The sequence below is a fragment of the Bufo gargarizans genome, chromosome 3 (genome assembly GCF_014858855.1).
Source record: "Bufo gargarizans isolate SCDJY-AF-19 chromosome 3, ASM1485885v1, whole genome shotgun sequence".
Classification (NCBI taxonomy): Eukaryota; Metazoa; Chordata; class Amphibia; order Anura; family Bufonidae; genus Bufo; species Bufo gargarizans.
The window spans coordinates 283968596-283995357 of NC_058082.1; the positions used below are offsets into that span (position 1 = coordinate 283968596).

Sequence of the window (26762 nt, forward strand, 5' to 3'; positions counted from 1 at the left end):
CACCACTGTCAGACTGAACGGGGTATATGCCATGACTGTCCGGTAGGTGGAGGTTCCAATGCCACGACTCCTTCCTTTTGGGAGAATAGGGTCCCCTTCCTAATCCACAAGGAACACAGCTTCACCCATGGTCACCTTACCACACAGGGCTCAGAATACCCCCATTCTGCCACCATGCCACACTAATACATACCCGTCCCTGCTTCTGTGCTATACGCCAATCATTGCATTCTTACACAAGGGACCAACTTTTTGGGAGTTGTAGTTTCATCCATCATTACCGGTTTACCGTATATCTTCTGATCCATTTTTAGAATTCTTATGCAGTGACGGATTGGAACTACTAGTGTTAATCGCAAAAATATTCTAATCGCAAATTTTTATCGCGAATATTGGCACTTCGAGAATTTGCGAATATCTAGAATATAATGCTATATCTTCGGAATCGCGAACATTCTAGATATGTTTTTCCATCAGTACCCATTATCCCTCACTGCTTCTTGCTTGTGAGCCAATGAGAAGGCTGCAATATCTTTGACTTTAGGAGTAATGTTGATCGCAAATTTTCATATCGCAAATTTTCCCATTGCTGATTTTTGCAATAAAGAAAACAATGACTGGAGATCACGCATTCGCGAATATATGACGAATATTCGCCCAAATATCACGAATTCGAATATTGCCCCTGCCGCTCATCACTAATAACTACAGGCAGTTTAGGAGGCCATCTGGGGCGTCCCATAGTCATCCAAGCCGATAAATACATGTTTAGTTGTGACCTCCAGCTACCATGGGAGTGTGGCTGCGGTCAAGACAGACTCCAGCCTCCTCGTCTACGTATTTGCTGCCCTGTGTCCTGTCCCATCGCTTTCCCTTCAATTCTGCAATGGGTGATTTCAGTGTCCCAGAGATCACCCTGATGTAGCAGGTTTTCAGTTTGTTGAGCGTAAGTTCACAAGTAACCCTTGTATGGTGGTCGTTGCCGAGAATCGTGTGCTGTACGTGTCACAGAATGCCAGCAATTAGTGTGTTTTTACAGCCAAACCACAATTCCAAAAAAGTCGTGTGACAAGTCGCACACGCAGACTTGCTGTCACACAACACATGCCGACGTGTAGCTAAAGCCTAAAAAACGCATCCGCAAAAAATACGGATGACATCCTTGTGCATTCCGTATTTTGGGGAACAGAACAGCTGGCCCTTCATAGAACAGTACTATCCTTGTTCGCAATGCGGACAATATTAGGACATGTTCTATTTTTTTGCTGAACGGAAATGGAATGCACACAAAGTACCTTTTGTTTTTTTTGCGGACCCATTGAAATGAATGGTTCCTGTGACGAATACTGCACCTCACGTCGAGCTCACGAGATACGGTATAGTCACTGGTTACCAAGACGTGATGTTACGCCCTCCTGGAGGAGCAGGTAAGGTCAGCTTAGTACAGTTTACCCAGTTGCCTCCTGTCCACACGGGCACAGAGAGGCAGAGGGTTAGAGACACTCGCTCACAACCCTGACAAGCTGAGGGAGCCTGGTCACTGCCGCAGTGAAACAGCGCTTCCTCAGCCCGGGTATACTGCCACCAGCTTCTCGTTTGATATAAGCCCAGTCCGCTAACGGGATTATATAGGGTGAGAAACCAACCCGCGGTAGCTTATAACTAGGCCGAAACACGGATGTGGGAATTCGTCATCGAGATACAAGACAGCACAAGATTAAATTATATATTTAATCGCCTTAAGGGCACACTAGACGTAACACAATATAACAGAGAATATATACAGTGGTCCTATGTGCAGAATACAGGTGATATGGTACAAACAGGATTAAATAGAGCAAAAAGTCAGCTTACCAGATGGAGTCCTTTGGGTTGATGAATAATGGTTCCTGTAATTCTTGGCTGTCGAAACATGGGAGGCAGTGATGTCGGCAGTTTTAAAGGTCCCTGCATGAAAGATGCTCAGCGTGCCCCCCCCCCCCCCCCCTTCAGAGAAAATATGCTGGACTCTGCCTGCATGGGTCTTTTCACCCGTAGTCGGCCACGCCCCTCCCTGCCTCTGGGAGGGGTCCCCCTTCCCTCTTGGTCCTGGCAGCCAAACGACCCACAAAACCCATTAGGGCCCATAGCTCCAGACCAGAAGGTCACAGGGAGATGGTTCTGGGACCAATGGGTCTGCCTGGGTTCCGGCTACATGTAGAGTCCACACATGGTAAGATCTCCGTATTTCCCCTCCCTGGCATCCTACCACCCAATTACGAGCAGGAGCCAGTCCATCTTGGCCACAGGGTCACAAATATATATCTGGTTTATGCCTGTGATGGACGGGCGATTCATAATTCCTTATGAATCGCCAGTTCCACGATGTCTGATAGTTGCTTTTGCTCTGAGGAATGACTTAGACCCCCTAAAGGGAAGTTTTCCTGCAGGATTCCTGCTGTCTGAATGGAGGTGTGAAATGTAACCAAATGTGGCCTGCTATGAGTTTTGGCTACGCTTTGAAGCAGGGCCCCCCTGTGGAGTTTGATTTTCTCTGCCACTCCTGGAGCAAATGTCAGGAATGAAATCATACTCCACATTCCTCACAGTTCCGTATACGGTCCGCAAAAATACGTTCGTGTGCAAGAGGCCTAAGTGTGGAAAAATGTTTTAATGAAAAAAAATATAAATTGCAGATTCACAGTTTCTTGGTCGTTTACTGCTCAAAAAAGTCATACACACTTAATAAGCAATTACCACACTGATTTAAAAAAATTTACACAAGAAAACTTGGGTTCTTTTTTTTTTTTTTACAGATGCGTTTTGGATGCATTTTGAAAAAGAAAAGCAATAAGGCCCCGTGCACATAACCGTAGTTTTGGTTTGCATCCGATCCGCATTTTTTGTGGAACAGGTGCGGACCCGTTTATTTCAATGGGGCCCCAAAAGATGCCTACAGCACACGGTGTGTCTATTCCACGGTCCAGCAAAAACAAATAGAACATGCCCTATTCCTTTTTGGGGACAAGAATAGGTATTTGCAACATACTACTGGTATCCGTGTTTTGTGGATTCGCAATTTGCGGACCGCAAAAACAAATACAGTCGTGTGCGTGAGGCCTAACACGGAGGGGTCATTTATCTGCTGAGGGTGGCTGGACTTTCTGTTTTTGTGCAGTTAAAGGGGCTGACAATTACATTAGTAGCTAACGAAAAAAAAAAAAAAAAGAAGCACACCTGTCCATGATCTTACCATTCCTGGCCACCTTCGATCCCCGCCCAAAGTGTCTTGGCCCCATGAAGAGCTCTGAAAAATGAAAGTTGGAATCTGATTGGTTGCTATGAGCGACCAAGCCAGTTTTCCTTTACGCTGGTTTTGATAAATCTCCCCCTAGAGTACATAACAGAGTACTATGTGAAGTTGCCTTATGAATAAAACCACTATTCTGCATACATTAAGAGTGCTGTTGTCTTAATCTACTACCAGTTATGACTATAGTTTCCCTTTTTTTTTAAGGTAGAGATGATTTGGCTAATGACAGTATTAGAGATGAGCAAATTTCATGGTATGAAGGCAGAGGCATTCCATTATTCATTCCGTCATAATAGAAGTCTATGGGCTGCATAACGGATCCATCCCGATTCCGTTATGCAGGCGAGTCCTCTCCTGCATAACGGAAATGGGACGGATCAGTTTTGCAGCCCATAGACTATTATGACGGAATGAATAACGGAATACCTCTAAAGGCATTCAGTTATCCATTCCGTCATAGAATTGCGTTATGGTCTGTGGAAACAGAATCCATAAATTCTTTTTTCACCACCAAACGAAGCGTGAACGAAATTCAAAATATGAAATTCGCTCATCTCTAGACAGTATATTAGAGAACAGTACCTAATACAGTTCTCTCATATTTAGGCCCTGTTGCCCCCATGCTAGAGGTTGGCCATCATTTTTTTAGCTGAAATTAAAATAAAGCTTTTATTGTTCCAGAACCATGGCAGACTTGGTATCATGTACAGCAACAGAGCTCTACAACATTCTGAACCAATCTACTAAGTCTTCGAAGCTAGCCGAACCAAATTATCTATGTCTTCTGGGTAAGTATTGGAGACATTTATGGCGGTAGAGCATACTGAGGTTTTCAGACTATATTAAGGTGGTGTTGATCCCACTGCATTATTTGCAGGGGCGAAATTTCCCGGTGGGCCGATGCCCAGGCAACCACCCAGGTTCTCGTCTGATCAGGTACATAATGAGCCCTCAACAGTAATTAACTCTGTGAGAATCAGCTACTTGTGTACCTGGCCAGTGACCGCACATGTCCTCCTGAATTCCACTGCTGGGGCCCGCACCTCACCTCAAAATCCCCCTGCTCCATAGACAACTGGAGGAGGAGGTCAGAAGACGGTAGGTATTGGTGTCCACCTCAGAGTGCCAGCTTTTGGAGCAGTATATTGTGCTACACTGTGTTATCTGGTTCTGCTGGGATGGTATTTTGCAGTATGCTATTGTTGACCCCCCTACTTGTGTTGCCCCACTTTCTGTTAATTTGGACCTGCCTATGAAATGAGGCCACTTTTAGTGTTTTTTTCCAGGGCCACTTTAAGTTCCCAGTCCGCCCCTGATTATTTGGCATGTTTTTTTTTTGTAATATACACACTTATCAAGCATTTGTGGCTCTTCTGGTGAATATGTCATACATTTTTCGATAACCGTTTCATTTAATTTCATAGATGCACGTACCAAGCGGGAGTACAACGAGAGTCACATTATTACTGCAAGGAGAGCTAAGCAGGTACCATTAAATGATACTCAATATATACTTCCTCCTGTAGTCCATCAAACTAGCTCAGCAGATTACAAGGAAATAGGCCCTGTCCATACGCAAGTCTATAGAAATGAAGTACACAGCTCACCGACACATAGAGCAATAACAGTTTGGATAATATCACATACTTGACAATATAAATTGATACATAATAATTCAGTCTTATTATGGATCCACAGTCAATCACCACTCCATGAATCTAAGGGTAACCTCTCATGTATGACACACGGCATGCATCTTACAGAAAGAGACACAACGGAGCATAGTGATGTACTATCAGCACTTGGCCTAAAAGCACAAGATGTAAAGACCCATAAACTCAAAATCTTGGAAAACATCCTATATATGGGTCTCCCCACGGAATCTGTCACTTCTATTACATATATCCACCTTGGATATATGGAATCAACAAAGGGCCAAAATAGTGAAAAATATGCTCCCGATGAAGCAAAGCATGAAACTCGAGTTTGGCGAGGCGGCGGAGGATCAGAATTGGTAAGCAGGCAGAGGTCGGTACATGGGCAGACAAACAGAACAGCATACCTTAGCAGGAAACTAGCAAGTTAGACAACCTAACGCTCAGGGGATGTGCTTAAAATCCACTGAGGTGACCAGCTATTGGCTGGAGAAAACTAGGGTGCCCTTTAAAAGCTGGAGAGTGCATGCACTCGCTCCCTTGGAACATATCAGGGGGCCTTGACAGGGAAGCATAGGCTGTGGTCTGCAGCAGAGTCACATGGGACACCAGCAACTGTTACTTGGTGGTATTTAACCATGCCAGTTTATAATGCCAAGTGTATGACATCATCCGGGTGATTATCTCTCTAGGTACCATTAAAAAGTCAATTTAGAAGATCTAGCAATAGTGACTGTATTAATTTACAACTTGGTTCATGTGGCATATATGGGGCAGATCATTAGGCCTGCTAGACACTTTTTATGGTTGACATACATCTACATGAATATGATATTTTGCGGTAAAAAAAAAGTGATGCACATCTTAAAGGGAACCTGTCAGTCCATTGCTGCAGAGCAGAGGAGGGCAAGTGGGTCCAGACTGCCGAGGGAGGAGAAGTAGAAGCTGGGTGAGGGACGAGGTGCCAGTGCTTGCTCCGAAGAGCAGGACAGCAGTGAGGCACCAGCATAAAAAGAGAAGAGGTAAAATGCAGCAATTTGGAAGTAATCTGTCAGAAAAATCTCGGCCTCTAAACTATTCGGAGTACTTTACCGGTCGGCCCATGTTGTCTCGGATGGTATTCATATATGGTTCTTCTGACTCAGTGAAAGTCATCTTTATTCAGCACTCCTGCTGTATGCTAATCAGCGGTTTGAAGTGAAGGAAGCTGGCCTGAAGTCAAGGTTGCCGCACCAAAATCCTGCCCCTGTTCCTTAGACTGACATTCCCTATGCCAGGAAATGACATTGCCTTTTCTAGGACATTTTTTCTACATTATGGTACTGCATTTCTTTAATAAGCATGGCACCGATATATATTGGTATCCCTAATTACTGTTTGATTATTATTTTAATCCTGTTTAATAAAAGTGATTATTTTAAAGGAACATAGTATTACTCATACTTTTTTGTATAGATAATTTATTTGAGTATTTCTAATAATTCAGAGTGAGATATTAGGTAACCTGAAATAGTTTAATAACTGTTCAAGGAAATGTCAATCAAAGAAAGGGCAGGATTTGGGTGCAGCACCATTAAGTGCAAGAGTGCACCCTAGTTTTCTCCAGCCAATAGCTGGTCACCTCAGGGTATTTTAAGCACGCCTCCTGAGCTTTAGGTTGTCTAGCTTGCTAGTTTCCTGCTACGGTGTGCTGTTCTTTTTGTCTGTCCATGTACCGACCTCTGCCTGCTTACAAATTCTGATCCTCCACCTGCGCTTCTCTGTCAGGTCCCTCAGGTCTGGTCGTAGGTCACCTGCATGTGCTCTTTAGCTCTTAAAGGGCAAGCGCGTACCTTAGTCTTCTCCAGCCAATGGCTGGTCACCTCATGGTGTTTTAGGCACCTTCCCCTGAGTTTTAAGCTAAGGTGTGCTGTTCTGTTTGTCTGCCTGTGCACTGACCTCTGCCTGTTTACAGATTCTGACCCTGCGTTGCCTGACCTTTTCCTGTTTACCAAATTGACCCTCTGCCTCTTGCCCTGACCTAGGACTAGTTTCACAGATTTGCATGTACTCTGCCTGTCCTGACCCTTACCTGTTCCTGACTACGAGCATTGCTTGACCCTGTTGGTGCTTTGCACTGATGTCTCTGATCCCCATGGGTTAGCAGCCAACCACACTGGGACCATTCCAAGAGGCAGTGGCCTGGTGGCTCCCCTGCAGTGAAGTCCAAATTCCTGTATAGAGGTTAAAGAGTAAAACAGGGCACTGCCAGGATAACACTCTTAGGTCTAGCCCTAAGTCAAACCAGTTAGTTGGCGCACAGGTTCTACACCCACTGCCTGTGACATCTCTCAGCCATGCCTTGTTTTCTAGAAACTTTTCAAAACAGTTGAGGTAAATGTAAGGCCACATTCACACTACATCTGTAGAACACACTCAGTAAATACACTGGAAAAGTTCTTAGAAGAGGATTGCTTCATACACATGGCACATACGGCAGCAGATGGGACCTGCACTTTAGTATACAAAGGGCATACAGCCTGTGTGCCCTGCCATACAGGCTTCATACACTTGGCCTTATCTGACTATGGACAGTACAATACAGTCTTTTATATTCTTTCTATAGAATGAAGACTCATGTTTCCTGTTGCCGGAGTCTATAGAGTTGGACTGCATGAAGTACTGTGTGGTATATGATAGTCGGACTGATTCGTTGGATGGTGAAGGTAAGAGAATGATATTCAATACTTCTATGAAATGGCGGAAATGATGTAAAGTATTTTAACATTTAAATCACTTCACAGGTCCAGCTATACAGTGTGCCCAGGTCATGTCAAAAGTCACTCGTCTACCAGTGATGGTGCTGAAAGGGGGGTATGAAGAATTTTCTGCTTATTACCATTTCTTCAGGTCTCAGAAAGTGTTTTGGATGCCCCAGGTAATTACTAAAGGAACTTTTTGCAAGGAGGCAAAACCTGCTGTTTAGATGTACATCTTTTGGCAAAGACACTGTTAAGTATGGCTAAAGGCATTTTCCAGTTTGGATAAATCTTAAGGTGCCTGTACACCTTAAAGGGAACCTTTCACTATGAAAATGCGAAATAATCTGCAGGAAGCATGTTATAGAGCAGGAGGAGCTGAGCAGACTGATATATAGTTTTACGGGAAAAGATTCAGTAAAACTTGTATTTCATTCATTTAAATTCCTGCTCATTCTGGGCTTTTAAGTCAAGGAGGAGGTCCTATCGGTGAATGACAGCTCTCTCTGTATATAGACTAATAGGAACGCCTGCTTGACTTCAAAGCCCAGAATGAGGGCAGATATAAATCAATCAGCTCAGCCCCCTCAGCTCTATAAAATGCTTCCTTCAGCTCAAACACTTTGTTCAACATTCCATTTAAAGAGAACCTGTCACCAGTTTTATGGTGTCCTAACTAAGGGCAACATAAATAAGTGACTGATTCTCTTAGCAAAATGCTGGGTCACTTTCTTTAATTGACCCAGTCAATCTGCCAACATCTTGTATTGAAAAGCTCCAGCTGATAATGATGAGTCCTGAATATTCATGAGCTCCTGACTCTCCCCGCCCACCTGCTGCTGAATGACAGTTATTTTCCATATGTATCAGCAGCAGGTGGGCAGGGGAGTGGCTATAGCTCTGAATTAAAAAAAACACTGGACTCACTCACATCACGCTGGACTCAAATCAGCTCATTAGCATGCGGCATCTTTGCGTGTATATTATGAGGTAACCATCTGTCACACCAGTAAGGTGTTTGTATATAATTAGTTAGATTATAATCAAATATCCACATGACAGGTTCCCTTTATCGCTTGACTGACAGCTATTCTTCCCTAGCCCACCATGCATGTGTTTTTAATAGGGAGAGGGCAGCAAGCTTCTGGCAGACACCTTTGGTATCAAGAACAAAGGATTGTACATGTTAAAAATCAACATGTCCAGTCATTCTTTTTCAGACAACTGCCATATAGTGTATATAAGACGGTTAGCTGGTCCCAGATCTCTGTTGCTGTGTGACATAAACACAGCAACATAAATTACGCTTTCACCGTGCCACGGACCACGTTCCAACACCTGCAGACCGATGCTCTTACGCAGATTGAAACACTGAGAGAAGTTGATGTTATCTGTTTGTAATCATTATGTTAGCATACGGGTACATCCCTATGGGATGGACACACCATGGAGAAAAGTGCTGGACATATAATTTGATTGCAGCTTCTATACACCGTGCATAGCACATGGCATCCACAAAGCTAAGCCATATTGTATTGTTTGCATTTCCTATAGGAAATTGACGAGCTTCAGCCTTACCCCATTGAAATCATACCAGGTTTGTTATACATGGGTGATGTACGGCAAGCAAATGACAGACACATACAGAAGGATCTGAAGATTAAATCTCATGTTAACGTCTCACTAAAGCCTACAAATCTGTAAGTAATAATGGATGCTGATATGGCTGCAGATTGGCCATGGATAGGGGGGGGCATGTAAACCCGCCTTAAAGCTTCATGCACACGTCCGTGGAACGCGGACCGTGAGATACCGGCCTGGATTCCTGCTGAGTGTAGGAGCGCAGGGCGCCATTGGTTGCTATGACGCCGTGCGCTTCGTGCCGCCGCCGCTGTACAGCAATACACTTGTATTACTGTACAGCAGTGGGCGCATGGCGTCATAGCAACCAATGACGCCGTGCGCTCCTGCACTCAGCAGGAATCTAGGCCGGTATCTCACGGTTTGTGTTCCACGGACGTGTGCATGAGGCTTTACACTGCTCGCATGATGAGTTCATTTTTGTATCTCAAAAACATTTCCGCTGTTAAACATCATCACAGCCCGATCCCCTGAATCTATAGGTTACACCCCTAAAACCACTTCATTACATGTATACATACAAATAATTGTGATCATCAGATACTACCATATAGTGCCCATATATACTGCATAATGATGTCAGACATAACACACTTATATCTGCCTACATTTATACGTAATATTTCATGTAAGCTATAAGACTGAATTGTCATATACTGTATACAGATGTCAACACAGGGCCAGATTAACACAGGGAGAAGCACTATCTATCTCCATCCGCCGCATCTGTCTATCTATATATCTATCTATCTATCTATCTATCTATCACCTATCTATCTATCTCATATCTATCTACAATACAGACCAAATGTTTGGACACACCTTCTCATTCAAAGAGTTTTCTTTATTTTCATGACTATGAAAATTGTAGATTCACACTGAAGGCATCAAAACTATGAATTAACACATGTGGAATTATATACATAACAAAAAAGTGTGAAACAACTGAAAATATGCAATATTCTAGGTTCTTCAAAGTAGCCACCTATTGCTTTGATTACTGCTTTGCACACTCTTGGCATTCTCTTGATGAGCTTCAAGAGGTAGTCACCTGAAATGGTTTTCACTTCACAGGTGTGCCCTGTCAGGTTTAATAAGTGGGATTTCTTGCCTTATAAATGGGGTTCGGACCATCAGTTGCGTTGTGGAGAAGTCAGGTGGATACACAGCTGATAGTCCTACTGAATAGACTGTTAGAATTTGTATTATGGCAAGAAAAAAGCAGCTAAGTAAAGAAAAACGAGTGGCCATCATTACTTTAAGAAATGAAGGTCAGTCAGTCCAAAAAATTGGGAAAACTTTGAAAGTGTCCCCAAGTGCAGTCACAAAAACCATCAAGCGCTACAAAGAAAGTGGCTCACATGCGGACCGCCCCAGGAAAGGAAGACCAAGAGTCACCTCTGCTGCGGAGGATAAGTTCATCCGAGTCACCAGCCTCAGAAATCGCAGGTTAACAGCAGCTCAGATTAGAGACCAGGTCAATGCCACACAGAGTTCTAGCAGCAGACACATCTCTAGAACAACTGTTAAGAGGAGACTGTGTGAATCAGGCCTTCATGGTAGAATATCAGGAAACCACTGCTAAGGACAGGCAACAAGCAGAAGAGACTTGTTTGGGCTAAAGAACACAAGGAATAGACATTAGACCAGTGTAAATCTGTGCTTTGGTCTGATGAGTCCAAATTTGAGATCTTTGGTTCCAACCACCGTGTCTTTGTGCGATGCAGAAAAGGTGAACGGATGGACTCTACATGCCTGGTTCCCACCGTGAAGCATGGAGGAGGAGGTGTGATGGTGTGGGGGTCCTTTGCTGGTGACACTGTTGGGGATTTATTCAAAATTGAAGGCATACTGAACCAGCATGGCTACCACAGCATCTTGTAGCGGCATGCTGTTCCATCCGGTTTGCGTTTAGTCGGACCATCATTTATTTTTTAACAGGACAATGACCCCAAACACACCTCCAGGCTGTGTAAGGGCTATTTGACCATGAAGGAGAGTGATGGGGTGCTGCGCCAGGTGACCTGGCCTCCACAGTCACCGGACCTGAACCCAATCAAGATGGTTTGGGGTGAGCTGGACCGCAGAGTGAAGGCAAAAGGGCCAACAAGTGCTAAGCATCTCTGGGAACTCCTTCAAGACTGTTGGAAGACCATTTCAGGTGACTACCTCTTGAAGCTCATCAAGAGAATGCCAAGAGTGTGCAAAGCAGTAATCAAAGTATAAGGTGGCTACTTTGAAGAACCTAGAATATGACATATTTTCTGTTGTTTCACCCTTTTTTGTTATGTATATAACTCCACATGTGTTAATTCATAGTTTTGATGCCTTCAGTGTGAATCTACAATTTTCATAGTCATGAAAATTAAGAAAACTCTTTGAATGAGAAAGTGTGTCCAAACTTTTGGTCTGTACTGTATCTATCTCATATCTATCTATCTATCTATCTATCATCTATCACCTATCTATCTCATATCTATCTATCTATCTATCCATCCGTGGTATCTATCTATCAGTCTGTCTATCTATCTCTATCTATCCATCCGTCGCATCTGTCTATCTAGCTATCTCATATCTATCTATCTATCTCTATCTATCCATCCATCGCATCTGTCTATCTATCTATCTCATATCTATCTATCTATCTCTATCTATCCATCTAATCTATCTATCTCTATCTATCCATCCGTCGCATCTGTCTGTCTATCTATCTTATAACTATCTATCCGTGGTATCTATCTATCTATCAGTCTGTCTATCTATCTATCTATCTCATATCTATCTATATCTATCTATCCATCCGTGGTATCTATCTATCTATCTGTCTGTCTCTATCTATCCATCCGTCGCATCTGTCTATCTATCTATCTATCTATCTATCTATCTCTATCTATTCATCCGTGGTATCTCTCTAGCTATCTAATCTATCTAGTGTATGTGTTTTTGTCACGCGCATAGGAATAGTTTCTTATTTTGTCTTTGTGTCGACATTTATTTTACTTGTATTTTTTAGTTTTTTGCCGAGTGGACAAGTCTTACAAATTCCAGAGCCGGATTTATGCGATTCAGATCTTCTCCAATTTTTTCCAAGTGCTTGTCAATTTATAGGTAATAATAGAAGAAACCTGAAAACATACTACAGCCTACAGTTATTATAGGGAGTAATCCTAGACGTCATAAATTGCTCCAAATTTTGGTGCCTTAGAGAAATCCTCCCTGGTTTGCTCGCTTAGGTGGTGTCGCTGAATAAAAAGGGACGTGACAGCAGGAAAGTAGGCGTGGCCTAAGATACAACATTTTGCGCCAGAGTTGCAACCAATAGTTGGTATAGATTCAGAGAAAAGCATCTCTCCCTGCACCAGATTTATCATCAAGCCTGAGCCCCTGTGGTTCATATCTAGACAGCCTAAAAGCCTCTTTACACTGGTCAATTGAGCAGACAATTGTTGGGAAGAAAGCATTCCTTCCCAACAATCATGTGCTCGTCAGTGAAGGTGACCACTGCATTTAAAGGGAACCTGTCATGTGGATATTTGATTATAATCTAACTAATTATATACAATCATTAACTACTAAAAAGTACCTTAGATGTATTCACTTACTGGTGTCACAGATGGTTACCTCATAATATACACACAAAGATGCGACATGCCGCATGCCAATGAGCTAATTTGAGTCCAGCGTGATGTCATTGAGTCCAGCGTATATTTAATTCAGAGATATAGCCACTCCCCTGCCCACCTGCTGCTGATTCATATGGAAAATAACTGTCATTCAGCAGCAGGTAGGCGGAAAGAGTCAGGAGCTCATGAATATTCAGGACTCATCATTATCAGCTGGAGCTTTTCAATACAAGATGTTGTTAGATTGACTGGGTCAATTAAAGAAAGTGACCCAGCATTTTACTAAGAGAATCAGTCACTTATTTATGTTGCCCTTAGTTAGGACACCATAAAAATGGTGACAGGTTCCCTTTAAATGCAGCAATCTCCTCCAGAGTATGGGGAGAAACGATTGCTAATGCCATTGCTCGTCCCCAGTCATTGTATGCCGGCAGCAGAGTGGTGTTTAGACGGCACAATCTGCTGCCGGCAAACAATGATTTAGGTAACCACACAAACGATTCTATTACCAATCGGCGGTACCTTTACACTTGCAGAATAACGCTAACAAGCGTTCATATGAATGCTCTGTAGCGATAATCTGCCTGAACATCGGGCGGTCTAAAGGGGCCTTAGGTTTACACCATGTATAGGATTAGTAAATCTGCCCCAGTATCTTTTCTGAAGCTGGCCTTACACAGACAATAGCTGTTCTGTCAACAGTTATACTTTCACACTCCACCGTACACATATACACTTGGCTCAGGTGAGCATCCATGTGTTTTCAATGGAGCTAGGGAAATAAGGCATTGGAAGACATATACTGTGGGAACAAAGGATCAGGCATGTTGGAACACCCCATGTAGGGGACTGGAACACACCAACACGGATAGAGGTTTGTTCACATCTGCGTTGGAAGCTCCGATTGGAGTCCCTGTTGCACATTCCGTCATATACAGGAGACAAAAAATGTCCTGCATGCAGGACTTTTATGTCCAGTAAAAAAATCGGCATACCGAATGGAAGCCATATGGACTGCGTTATAGTCAGTGGGGTCTGTTCAGCACTATTTTGGTTCATTTATGACCCGGATCCGCCACTTACATTATTTTTATTGTTCTGCTCCTCTACCGGAGGACAACAATGGAAATTGCTAGTGCTGGTGTGAATCCAGCCTTAGGCCTCTTGCACACAAACGTATTTTCATTCCGTGTCCATTCAGGTTTTTTTGCGAACCGTATACATAACCATTCATTTCAATGGGCCTACACAAAAAACAGAAGGTACTCCGTGTGCATTCAGTTTCCGTTCCGCAAAAAAATAGAACATGTCCTATTATTGTCCGCATTACGGACAAGGATAGGACTGTTCTATTAGGGGCAAGCTGTTCCGTTCCACAAAATACGGAATGTACACGGATGTCATCCGTATTTTTTGCGGATCCGTTTTTTGTGGACCCCAAAATACATACAGTCTTAGGCCTTAGGCTAACTTCACACTTGCAGCAGAGATATCCAGCAGGCTGTTTGGCAGTGACTTATAGTGCCGTGTGCCTCACTGACTATGAGATACGAACGCTCTCCGGCATAGATGTCGGATTCGACCGGACAAAAAAGAAAATCATTGCACTCAACAAATCCAGCCGGGGAGCGTCTGGATCCCCACCAGATCCCGTTATAGACAATAAGGTCCGGCGAGCACGCAGAACTATCCAGCTGTGCCGGATCCAGATAACACAGCAGGCTGTTCTCTACCAGACAGTTTTGACGCAAGTTCAAGTTAGCCTTAGTTTGCTGACCCAACCAAAAATGGTCAGTGCACCTGATCTCGTGTATGGGTACCTTTTAATGGGTTGTCCAGCTTTTATTAAGTGATAGCCTTTCCTCAATGAAATCAATAAAAGCTAGAAAACCCCTTTAACCCATAGGATACCAGCGCCGTACATGTACGGCGCTGGTATCAGGGTCACAAATCCCAGTGCCGTAGCTGCGCCCGCCCGATGAGCTGCAGGGGTCCGGCAGTCACAGATAACCGGGCCCCTGCTGTATGTGCCGGCATAGGTGAAAACACTGATCCCAGCGCATTAACCCTTGCATTGCCGCGGTCAGCGCTGACGGCGGCACATGCAGTATCCTGCCGGGTGCGGGTTGGCCATCATGTCCCCGCCCCCTGCGTTGATGGGGACCTGATGGCAGGAATGGCATGCCTTCCGTGACAGCCTGTGAGATTCAGCCCCCTGGATCTCACAGGCAGGAAGCTGTAAGTGTATTACACTGTGTAATACACTTACAGCCAATGCATTACAATACAGAAGTATTGTGATGCATTGTAAAGGGGATCAGACCCCAAAAAGTTAAAGTCCCAGAGTAGGACAAACAGTAAAGTTAAAAGAGAAGTTAACAAAAAAAAGTTTTACAAAAAATTTTAAGTTTCAAGTAAAAAAAAAAAAAAAAAGTCCTTTTCCCAAAATAAAGTTAAGAAAACAATTGTAAATAATAGGGGAAAAAATGAAAAGTTGATATATTAGGTATCGCCACATTCGTATCGACCAGCTCTATAAAAATATCACATAATCCACCCCGTCAGATGAACGCCGTAAAAAAAATACAAATAAAAACTGTGTCAAAAAAGCCATTTTCTGGTCACCTTGTCACCTGGTCTAACCCTAACCTAACAAAAAGTGTAATACCAAGTGATCAAAAAGTCTTATGTACCCCAAAATGGTACCAATTAAACCGTCAACTCATCCTGCAAAACATGAGCCCCCACATAAGACAATCACTTAAAAAATCAAAACCAGTGGCACCCATAAACCAATCCATCAAAATCTGCGCTGCAAAAGCCATATGGTGCTCCTTCTGCTCCGAGTCCTGCCATGTGCCCCCACAGCAGTTTACCACCACACATGGGGTGTTGCCGTATTCAGGAGAAAATGGGTAACAAGTTATGGGTGCTTTTTCTCTTGTTACCCCTTTGGGGCTAAAGCAACATTTTTCATTAAAATTCCGTAAAAAAAACGCTTAGAGGGTCAAAGTGCTCACTACCCCCTTAATATATTCTTTAAAGGGTTTCTACCACTTCGGTTTCACATATTTAGCTGTCAGACACTAGCGATCCGCTAGTGTCTGCTCTGCCCAACCATCCTAATATAATTGCTTTTGGGGCAGCCGTTTTGCTAAAAAAAAGAACTTTTATTAATATGCTAATGAGCCTCTAGGTGCTATGGGGGCGTCAGTAGCACCTAGAGGCTCCGTCTACCTTCAGAAACTGCCGCCGCCCAGCGCGTCCCTCCAGCCCGCCCATCTCCTCCTGAATGCGATCCTCCTTGTGAGCGTATGTATTCTGCGCATGCGCAGTGAATGTCTGACAGCTTCCCTGCTCAGACATCTCCACTGCGCCTGTTCCTCGGAGCACTATGGCGTCATCGCGCAGGCGCAGTGGAGATGTCTGAGCAAGGAAGCGGTCAGACATTCACTGCGCATGCGCAGAATACATACGAGGATCGCATTCAGGAGGAGATGGGCGGGCTGGAGGGACGCGCTGGGCGGCGGCAGTTTCTGAAGGTAGACGGAGCCTCTAGGTGCTACTGACGCCCCCATAGCACCTAGAGGCTCATTAGCATATTAATAAAAGTTCTTTTTTTAGCAAAACGGCTGCCCGAAAAGCAATTATATTAGGATGGTTGGGCAGAGCAGACACTAGCGGATCGCTAGTGTCTGACAGCTAAATATGTGAAACCGAAGTGGTTTCCAAAATTGGGTCACTTTTTGGGGGTTTCCACTGTAGGGTTACGTCAGGGTCTCTTCAAATACAAAATAGTGCCTAAAAACAATTCTAGCGAAATCTGCCTTCACAATCCATATGGCGCTCCTTTCCTTCTGACCACTGCCACAAGCCCATAGCAGTTTACCTCCACATATGGGGTATTTCTATAAACTGCATAATCGGAGTAATATATATTGTGGTTTATTTTGCTGTTAGCCCTTGCTGTGTTGCAAGAAAAAATTGATTAACATAAAAAATCTACCAAAAAAATGAAATGTTTAAATTTCACCTCCATTTTCCTTTAATTCTTGTGGAACACCTCAAGGGTTAACAAAGTTTAAAACATCAGTTTAGAATAATTTGAAGGGTGCAGTTTCTAAAATTGGGTCATTTATGGGTGGTTTCTATTACGTAAGCTCCTCAAAATCACTTTATAACTGAATTGGTGCTTAAAAAATGGTTTTGGAAATTTTGTTCAAAATTGTAAAAAATTGCTTCTAAACTTCTAAGCCTTCTAACGTCTTAAAAAAATAAAATGACATTTACAAAATTATGCCAACATAAAGCAGACATATGGGGAATGTTGATTCATAACCATTTTATGAGGTATTACTATCTGTCTCAGGCCTCTTGCACATGGCCGTTGCCCCGTCGTTGGCCGTATTGCGGGTCCACAATACACGGGGCACCGGCCGTGTGCATTCCGCACCACGGATGCAGACCCATTCACTTGAATAGGTCCACAAATCTGGAGATGCGGTGCGGAACGGAAACACGGAACCCCATGTTTCGTGCTTCCGTTCCGCAAAAAAATAGAATTTGTTTTGCGTAACGCACGGATCTCGGACCCTTTTCAAGTGAATGGGTCCGCGATCCGCATGCGGCTGCCCCGCGGCCAGTGCCCGTGCATTGCGGACCGCAATTTGCGGTCCGCAGCGCGCGCCTGGCCAGCACACGGTCGTGTGCAAAGGGCCTTAAAAGTAGAGAAATTAAAATTTAGAAAATGAAGTGAATTTCTCCAAATTTTTGGTACATTTTGGATTATTTTTATAAATAAAGCTGTAATATAGCGACTCAAATTTACCACTGTCACGAAGTACGATGTGTCTCGAGAAAACAATCTCAGAATGGCTTGGATAAGTAAAAGTGTTCCAAAGTTATTACCACATAAAGTGACACATGTCAGATTTGCAAAAATCGGCCTGGGATTTAAGGGTTAAAGAAAAAGCTACACAGGACCAAGTTACATAAAGATTTTGGCATGATGGGCTCATAGAGACGGATGGAGACATCACAAGATACATATAGATACTGGGTTTGAATACACTCCATTAAATCTGTTGTGTTCTGCTCTTATCTCATCGATGACACCGCTAACACAGTAATGGAGGCTCGATGAATCACTTCTTATCTCCAGTCCCGTCATTCAGTGGTACACTAATACCTCTGCGGACACTGTATGCTCTACACGCTCAGTAGTTTTCAGCCAACGACAGCTGTCCCCCTGCTTACCTGGGTGCGATTCCTGTGCGAAGGGAGGAAAAAGCTGCTGCCAAACCCAAAAGGACCCAAGTCGGGGAAGAGTCAGGAGCTCCCCATACACATTGGATTGTACAGTGTCCTCCGCTGCTTTGTTTCTTTGCTTTTCTTCACTGTAAAGGATATGATGCTGCTACATAAGTAGAGACTATAGTAGTATATACACAACAATATCTGTACGTTCACAGCTCCGTTTCCCGGAAAAACAGGAAAAAAAAACTGGATCCTGTGCATTAGTTATGCTCAGTTGGCACCTGTTTGAGCCATTTCCGTAAGAGATCCGTTATTTTAGACGAAAAAAAAAAATCTGCATACAGTACTTTTTTACATTTAAAAAAACGGATCTCAGAAGCAAATGGCTCAAATGGATGCCAAAGGTGCAACAGGACCTGTTTTTGACAGGCTCCTGTAAAAAACGGACCATGTGCATTACTGATGCACAGGATCCGTTGTTTTACAGGATCCTGTTTTTTTTTCTTCAGTTCTTCCGATGAAACGGAGATAGTATACATATAATGTAAGGTGTCCGTAGATAATCTTCAAGTACCAGAGGGAGGCGTGGTGGATACTGCGTTTTCTTCTGAATAATAGGAATGCATCCTGACGCATTTCATCTCTTTTCCTAGATGCTCACATGGCAACAAACTGCGCAGTTCTTGTCTTTTCCACGTTGGGGATCAGCCGCAGCAGTGCTGTGTTAATCGCCTACATCATCCATTCCAGAAGATGCCCGCTCCAGGTAATGAGTCAATACTTGTATGTTACTACTAAAACAGATTCAAATATCTACATCTAAGGGCTCATTCACATGACCGTATGAACGGGTCCGCATCTGTTCCGCAATTTTGCGGAATGGGTACGGACCCATTCATTTCAATGTGTGCTGTTCGCATCCGTAGTTCCATTCCGCAGTCCTGCAAAAAATATAGAGCATGTCCTATTCTTGTATGCAATTTCGGACAAGAATAGGCATTTCTATCATAGTGGCGGGTCAGTATCCGTGTTTTGCGGATCCGCAATTGACTACTGTTGTGTGAATGAGCCCTAACCTGTTTTGAACAGTGATACCTGTATGTTTGCATCTGTGTTGACATGGAAGTAGATGGAGATCTGGATGAAATTATAGTGCACTAAGGCTACTTTCACACTCGCGTTTGGTGCGGATCCGTCATGGATCTGCACAGACCGATCCGTTCAGATAATACAACCATCTGCATCCGTTCAGTGCATCAGTGAAAGTCAATGGGGGACGGATCCATTTTCTATTGTGCTATATTGTGTCAGTGAAAACTGATCCGTCCCCATTGACTTACATTGTGTGCCAGGACCGATCCGTTTGTATTATCATTAACATAGCCAAAACGGATCTGTCTTGAACACCACTGAAAGTCAATGGAGGACGGATCTGTTTTCTATTGTGCCAGATTGTGTCAGTGAAAACGGATCCGTCCCCATTCACTTACATTGTGTGTCAGGACGGATCCGTTCGCCTCCGCAATTGTCAGGCGGACAGCAAAACGCTGCAAGCAGCATTTTGGTGTCAGTCTCCAGAGCAGAATGGTGACTGCTCCGTTTTGGACCGCTTGTGAGAGCCCTGAAACGTATTTCACAAACGGAAACCAAAACGCCAGTGTGAAAGTAGCCTAAGAGAAACAAGCAGAAAACGTGATCCTCTGTCTCATCTAACTTGATGTTTTTGGGTTTTCCAGGAAGCTTGGAATCACGTTCTTAAATGTAAAACCAATATGAGGCCGAACAGAGGATTTGTACAGCAGCTGTCTGAATGGGAAAAGACTGTTTTAGGGCACCGGCTTACTGACATATCTGATCCGAAGTTTTAATGATTTCACCATTACCAATTATGGCAGGAACTACTGTTGTTTTTTTCTAAATTACCTTTTTTTGTACGGTTCCATCAGACTCGAGTAATATACTGTATAAGGCACCTTTCCTACTACATATAAGTGATCCATTTCATGTATGTGTTAGAAACCTCCTGGTGTGAATACGTCAAATGGATCAACCCCATTCACGGGTCAGAGGCCCTTTTGGCTTCCATTGATACATGGTGGTTGCTTTGTTTTGTGGGGTGGCATGGGCAGCAGACTATGGGTGACAGATGCCACGTAGGCATCTAGCTCTACAATTTATACTATGGCTAAAGGATAATCATCACTCACATCAAACCTTAGATTTACTTGAAAAGATTCCTTGCTTTCCTCAAATGAAATGCAATCCTGTTTTGGCAGAAAACGTGAACCGTTCAGACAAGTGAAGCTCTTGTTGGCCACTTTTTGTAGTATGTGGAGATGTTGGAATCGGGGGAGGCCTCCGATTGCATGGCACTCTGTGCAAGAGGTCTTTTTGCCACCTTGCCCACGCCTCCGTGACCATAATAGGGTACTGAATACATAAATAAATTTGTAGCATCAAATGTAAAATGGAACTGAATTTTATGGAGAAAAGAATGCATCGCTAAGGCTTCAAGAGGTTGTCCTATGTGGGACATTTATGGCATATTAATAGGACATTCCACAAATATTCAACAGGTATCCCAAATGGGTCCCATTTAATTCTCAAGAATAGGCCCCCCAAATGAATGGAAAGCAAGCCACACATGTGCAGCCCCCTTGCTTTCACCTCTATGAGACTGGCTCTGCTATTTTCAGAAGCCCTATAGCAGTGAATGGAGAGCATGCCATGCACTGGCTAGTGTGATCTTATAGACAGTGTAGTAGTGGTGCCATACCAAGCTCATGATATAAATACAGCACAGGAATGGGACCACAGCTAAGCTCATTAACCGCACCCTAGGGGTGGTATGTGAGTGTAATTGTGATGATGTGCCGAGTGAGGGTAGTAGTACTCACAGTTCAATTGTCCCCTGGGCCGGCTTAGGGTGCTTTGGTGGCTGGGCTCCTGTGTTCGTGACGCCAGCACCGTAAGGTGCAATTAGAAGATGGAGTAGAATGATGAGAGAGTCAGTAGTTGAACTAAGCAGGAATTTTATTTGTAAATTGTAGTCTTGCAATAAGTATCATCCAAAAGCAGTTCTTTGTCATAAGTACAGATGGTAAAGCTGAAAATCCTGATTAGCAGACTCAGTGAGATGGTGTATGTAGGTTCCAGATCAACTGTATAGAAGTGATGATTTTACATGTACTTGGTTCCTGATCTCGCTCTGGTTACTCAGCCTTTCAATAATAGTTTGGATCCTCTGTAAGTTCTATTCTGCACTCAACTATTCAGCAATATTCAGTGCTTCAGTGATTCAGGAACCCAAGGGCGGTCTCCCTCATGGCAGGCAAACTCTCTGCTCCACTCTTTGAAAATGTTGCACAAGATATAGCAATTATTCTCTTAAACCTCGGAAGCGTCCCTGTAAGGGGTATTACAGTAAAGGATCAATAAGTCCTAGTCTTGGACTACAAAGGTTGAAGTAGCTTCACTCCCTGGGCTAGGCCCAGGAGGACAGAGCCAAGTCTGTCTCCTCTCCTAAGGGTACTTTCACACTAGCGTTATTCTTTTCCGGCATTAAGTTCCGTCCTAGGGGCGCAATACCAGGAAAAAACTGATCAGTTTTATCCTAATGCATTCTGAATAGAGAGCAATCCGTTCAGGATGCATCAGGATGTCTTCAGTTCAGTCTTTTTGACTTTTCAGGACGGAGATAATACCGCAGCATGCACCACAACTAAGGTTTTTTCCTATTGAAATGCAGAAATGCATTAATGCCGGCCCCGAGTGTTCCGGCAAAACAGATCCAGCATTGCAGTCTGCGCATGCTCAGACCGCAAAAAAAAGTGAAAAAAATAAATGCCGGATCCGTTTTTCTGGATGACACCGGAGAGAAGGATCCGGCATTTCAATGCATTTGTCATAAGGATCAGGATCCTGATCCGTCTGACAAATGCCATCAGTTTGCATGTTTTTTGACGGATTCGTCAGGCAGTTCCGGCGACAGAACTGTCTGCTGGAATCCTCTTCCGCAATTGTGAAAGAACCCTTACTCCTAATAATCTCTCCTAATCTCCCTAAATTCTTGTGTGCTGACCTATATAAATTGCGTTAAAATGACACCTAGAAGTGGATATGTGTAGTGCATTAAACCAGCCTGAAATGGGAATTTAAAGAGCTTCTGTCACCCCACTAAAGTCATTTTTCATTTTTTGGCTACTTAAAATCCTTATACTGCGATTTATTAATATTTAGTCCTCTTACTCTTTTTCATTCAGTAGTTTCTTAAAAAAACGCACTTGTATAATATGTAAATTACCTCTCTACCAGCAAGTAGGGCGGCTACTTGCTGGTAGCAGCCGTATCCTCCTTTCAAATAAATGCCCCCTCCTCCTGCTGATTGACAGGGCCAGCGACCGCTCTCGTTCTCTGGCTAGCCCTGTCTGCTTTCTAAATCTTGTGCCTGCGCCGCACCGGTCTTCAGTTGGCACAGGCGCACTGAGAGGAGGACGCTTGCTCAGCGCTCCATCCTCAATGCGCCTGCGCCGATGACGTCACATCTACACCCGGCGCAGGCGCATTGAGGATGGAGCGGCCGAGCTACATATATAGCACCAGAATCAAGTTCATTACGTATATACAGCACCACAACCAAGCACAGTACATATATACAGCATCGGAACCAAGCTCAAGTACATATATACAGGACCAGTTCAAAAACAGCTTAGTACAGATAGTCAGGTTAGCTCTTGCCATATAAGTTTCTACAGTATGAAAGTACAACTCCCATTATGGCCTGAATAGTTGTAAATGTATGCTTGGAGTTCTCACAAAAGACAGTGATACCCCCCATCATTGCTTTGTAGACCTACCTCCTCCAGAATTATTCACCATCCAGTTCAGACCACCATGATGACTTCTCTAGGCCACTCACATGCCTTCGGCTTCTCACTTTACCAACACATCCTCACCCTACATACTAACACAAACTTATCTCAGTGCCATACGCTGTGCCCTGAATACAACAGCAGTATTATGCCACCTGCTCATGTCTTCCAATGTATGCCATGTAGGTTGGTTGCCGGATACTGGTGGTGTGTATCTAGGGCTATGTGTCGGTGTGGCAGTACACCTCTGTCTCATGTGTACTGGCTGAGGATACTGGTGGTGTCCCATTGTATACCGTGTAGACTGGTTGCTCGATACTGATGGCGTGTATATAGGACCATGTGTTGGTGTGGCAGTGCACACCTGTCTCTTTCCCGTGTATACTGGCCATGTATACTTGTGGTGTCCCATTGTATGCCATGTAGGATGGTTGCTAGATACTGGTGGTATGTATATAGGGCCATGTGTCGGTGTCGGTGTAGCAGTGCACACCTGCCTCTGTTTCGTGTGTACTGGCCATGGATACTTGTGGTGTCCCATTGTATGCTGCGTGGGCTGGTAGCCCGATACTGGTGGAGTGTATCTAGGGCCATGTGTCGGTGTAGCAGTGCACACCTGCCTCTGTCTCGTGTGTACTGGCCGCGGATACTTGTGGTGTCCCATTGAATGCTGTGTGGGCTGGTTGCCCGATACTGGTGGAGCGTATCTAGGGCCATGTGTCGGTGTAGCAGTGCACACCTGCCTCAGTCTCATGTGTACTGGCCGCGGATACTTGTGGTGTCCCATTGTACGCCGTGTAGACTGGTTGCCCGATACTGGTGGTATGTATCTAGGGCCATGTGTTGGTGTAGCAGTGCACACCTGCCTCTGTCTCGTGTGTACTGGTCATGGATACTTGTGGTGTCCCATTGTATGCCATGTAGGATGGTTGCTAGATACTGGTGGAGTGTATCTAGGGCCATGTGTCGGTGTAGCAGTGTATACCTGCCTCTGTCTCATGTGTACTGGCCATGGATATTAGTGGTGTCCCATTGTATGCCATGTAGGATGGTTGCTAGATACTGGTGGTATGTATCTAGGGCCATGTGTCGGTGTAGCAGTGTACACCTGCCTCTGTCTCGTGTGTACTGGCCATGGATACTTGTGGTGTCCCATTGTATGCCATGTAGGATGGTTGCTAGATACTGGTGGTATGTATCTAGGGCCATGTGTCGGTGTAGCAGTGCACACCTGCCTCTGTCTCGTGTGTACTGGCCGCGGATACTTGTGAGTGTCCCATTGAATGCTGCGTGGGCTGGTTGCCTGATACTGGTGGTATGTATCTAGGTCCATGTGTCGGTGTAGCAGTGCACACCTGCCTCTGTCTCGTATGTACTGGCCATGGATACTTGTGGTGTCCCATTGTATGCCATGTAGGATGGTTGCTAGATACTGGTGGTATGTGTCTAGGGCCATGTGTCAATGTACACCTGCCTCTGTCTCGTGTGTACTGGCCGCGGATACTTGTGGTGTTCCATTGTATGCTGCGTGGGCTGGTTGCCCGATACTGTTGGAGCGTATCTAGGGCCATGTGTCGGTGTAACAGTGCACACCTGCCTCTGTCTCGTATGTACTGGCTGCGGATACTGGTGGTGTCCCATTGTATGCCATGTAGGATGGTTGCTAGATACTGGTGGCATGTATCTAGGGCCATGTGTCGGTGTAGCAGTGTATACCTTCCTCTGTCTCGTGTGTACTGGCCATGGATACTTGTGGTGTCCCATTGTATGCCATGTAGGATGGTTGCTAGATACTGGTCGTATGTATCTAGGGCCATGTGTCAATGTGGCAGTGTACACCTGCCTCTGTCTCGTGTGTACTGGCCATGGATACTTGTGGTGTCCCATTGAATGCTGCGTGGGCTGGTTGCCCGATACTGGTGGAGCATATCTAGGGCCATGTGTCGATGTAGCAGTGCACACCTGCCTCAGTCTCATGTGTACTGGCCGCGGATACTTGTGTCCCATTGTATGCCATGTAGACTGGTTGCCCAATACTGGTGGAGCGTATCTAGGGCCATGTGTCGATGTAGCAGTGCACACCTGCCTCTGTCTCGTGTGTACTGGCCATGGATACTTGTGGTGTCCCATTGAATGCTGCGTGGGCTGGTTGCCTGATACTGGTGGTATGTATCTAGGGCCATGTGTCGATGTAGCAGTGCACACCTGCCTCAGTCTTGTGTGTACTGGCCATGGATACTTGTGGTGTCCCATTGTATGCTGCGTGGGCTGGTTGCCCGATACTGGTGGAGTGTATCTAGGGCCATGTGTCGGTGTAGCAGTGTACACCTGCCTCTGTCTTGTGTGTACTGGCCGCGGATACTGGTGGTGTCCCATTGTACGCCGTGTAGACTGGTTGCCCGATACTGGTGGTATGTATCTAGGGCCATGTGTTGGTGTAGCAGTGTATACCTGCCTCAGTCTCGTGTGTACTGGCCATGGATACTTGTGGTGTCCCATTGTATGCTGCGTGGGCTGGTAGCCCGATACTGGTGGAGTGTATCTAGGGCCATGTGTCGGTGTAGCAGTGCACACCTGCCTCTGTCTCGTGTACTGGCCATGGATACTTGTGGTGTCCCATTGAATGCTGCGTGGGCTGGTTGCCCGATACTGGTGGAGCGTATCTAGGGCCATGTGTCGGTGTAGCAGTGCACACCTGCCTCTGTCTCGTGTGTACTGGCCATGGATACTTGTGGTGTCCCATTGTATGCCATGTAGGATGGTTGCTAGATACTGGTGGTATGTATATAGGGCCATGTGTCAATGTGGCAGTGTACACCTGCCTCTGTCTCGTGTGTACTGGCCATGGATACTTGTGGTGTCCCATTGTATGCCATGTAGGATGGTTGCTAGTTACTGGTGGTATGTATCTAGGGCCATGTGTCAATGTACACCTGCCTCTGTCTCGTGTGTACTGGCCATGGATACTTGTGGTGTCCCATTGAATGCTGCGTGGGCTGGTTGCCCGATACTGGTGGAGCGTATCTAGGGCCATGTGTCGGTGTAGCAGTGCACACCTGCCTCAGTCTCATGTGTACTGGCCATGGATACTTGTGGTGTCCCATTGAATGCTGCGTGGGCTGGTTGCCTGATACTGGTGGTATGTATCTAGGGCCATGTGTCGATGTAGCAGTGCACACCTGCCTCAGTCTCGTGTGTACTGGCCATGGATACTTGTGGTGTCCCATTGTATGCTGCGTGGGCTGGTAGCCCGATACTGGTGGAGTGTATCTAGGGCCATGTGTCGGTGTAGCAGTGCACACCTGCCTCTGTCTTGTGTGTACTGGCCGCGGATACTGGTGGTGTCCCATTGTACGCCGTGTAGACTGGTTGCCCGATACTGGTGGTATGTATCTAGGGCCATGTGTCGGTGTAGCAGTGTATACCTGCCTCAGTCTCGTGTGTACTGGCCATGGATACTTGTGGTGTCCCATTGTATGCTGCGTGGGCTGGTAGCCCGATACTGGTGGAGTGTATCTAGGGCCATGTGTCGGTGTAGCAGTGCACACCTGCCTCTGTCTCGTGTGTACTGGCCATGGATACTTGTGGTGTCCCATTGTATGCCATGTAGGATGGTTGCTAGATACTGGTGGTATGTATATAGGGCCATGTGTCAATGTGGCAGTGTACACCTGCCTCTGTCTCGT

General features: G+C 44.9%; 1 protein-coding gene across 2 annotated transcripts in view; it reads left to right on the forward strand.

Moving 5' to 3' along the window:
- The window catches only part of STYXL1 (serine/threonine/tyrosine interacting like 1), a 101190-nt gene extending 80567 nt beyond the window's left edge, over positions 1–20623 (forward strand). For both annotated transcript variants that reach the window (XM_044286104.1, XM_044286103.1), the window contains exons 2-9: positions 3974–4080; positions 4717–4778; positions 7553–7652; positions 7731–7864; positions 9240–9385; positions 12340–12434; positions 18859–18971; positions 19942–20623. In XM_044286104.1, the coding sequence (XP_044142039.1) occupies positions 3978–4080; positions 4717–4778; positions 7553–7652; positions 7731–7864; positions 9240–9385; positions 12340–12434; positions 18859–18971; positions 19942–20073 (885 nt within the window). In that variant the 5' untranslated portion in view covers positions 3974–3977 and the 3' untranslated portion in view covers positions 20074–20623. The remainder of the gene's footprint in view (positions 1–3973; positions 4081–4716; positions 4779–7552; positions 7653–7730; positions 7865–9239; positions 9386–12339; positions 12435–18858; positions 18972–19941) is intronic.
- The last annotated feature ends 6139 nt before the right edge of the window (positions 20624–26762 follow it).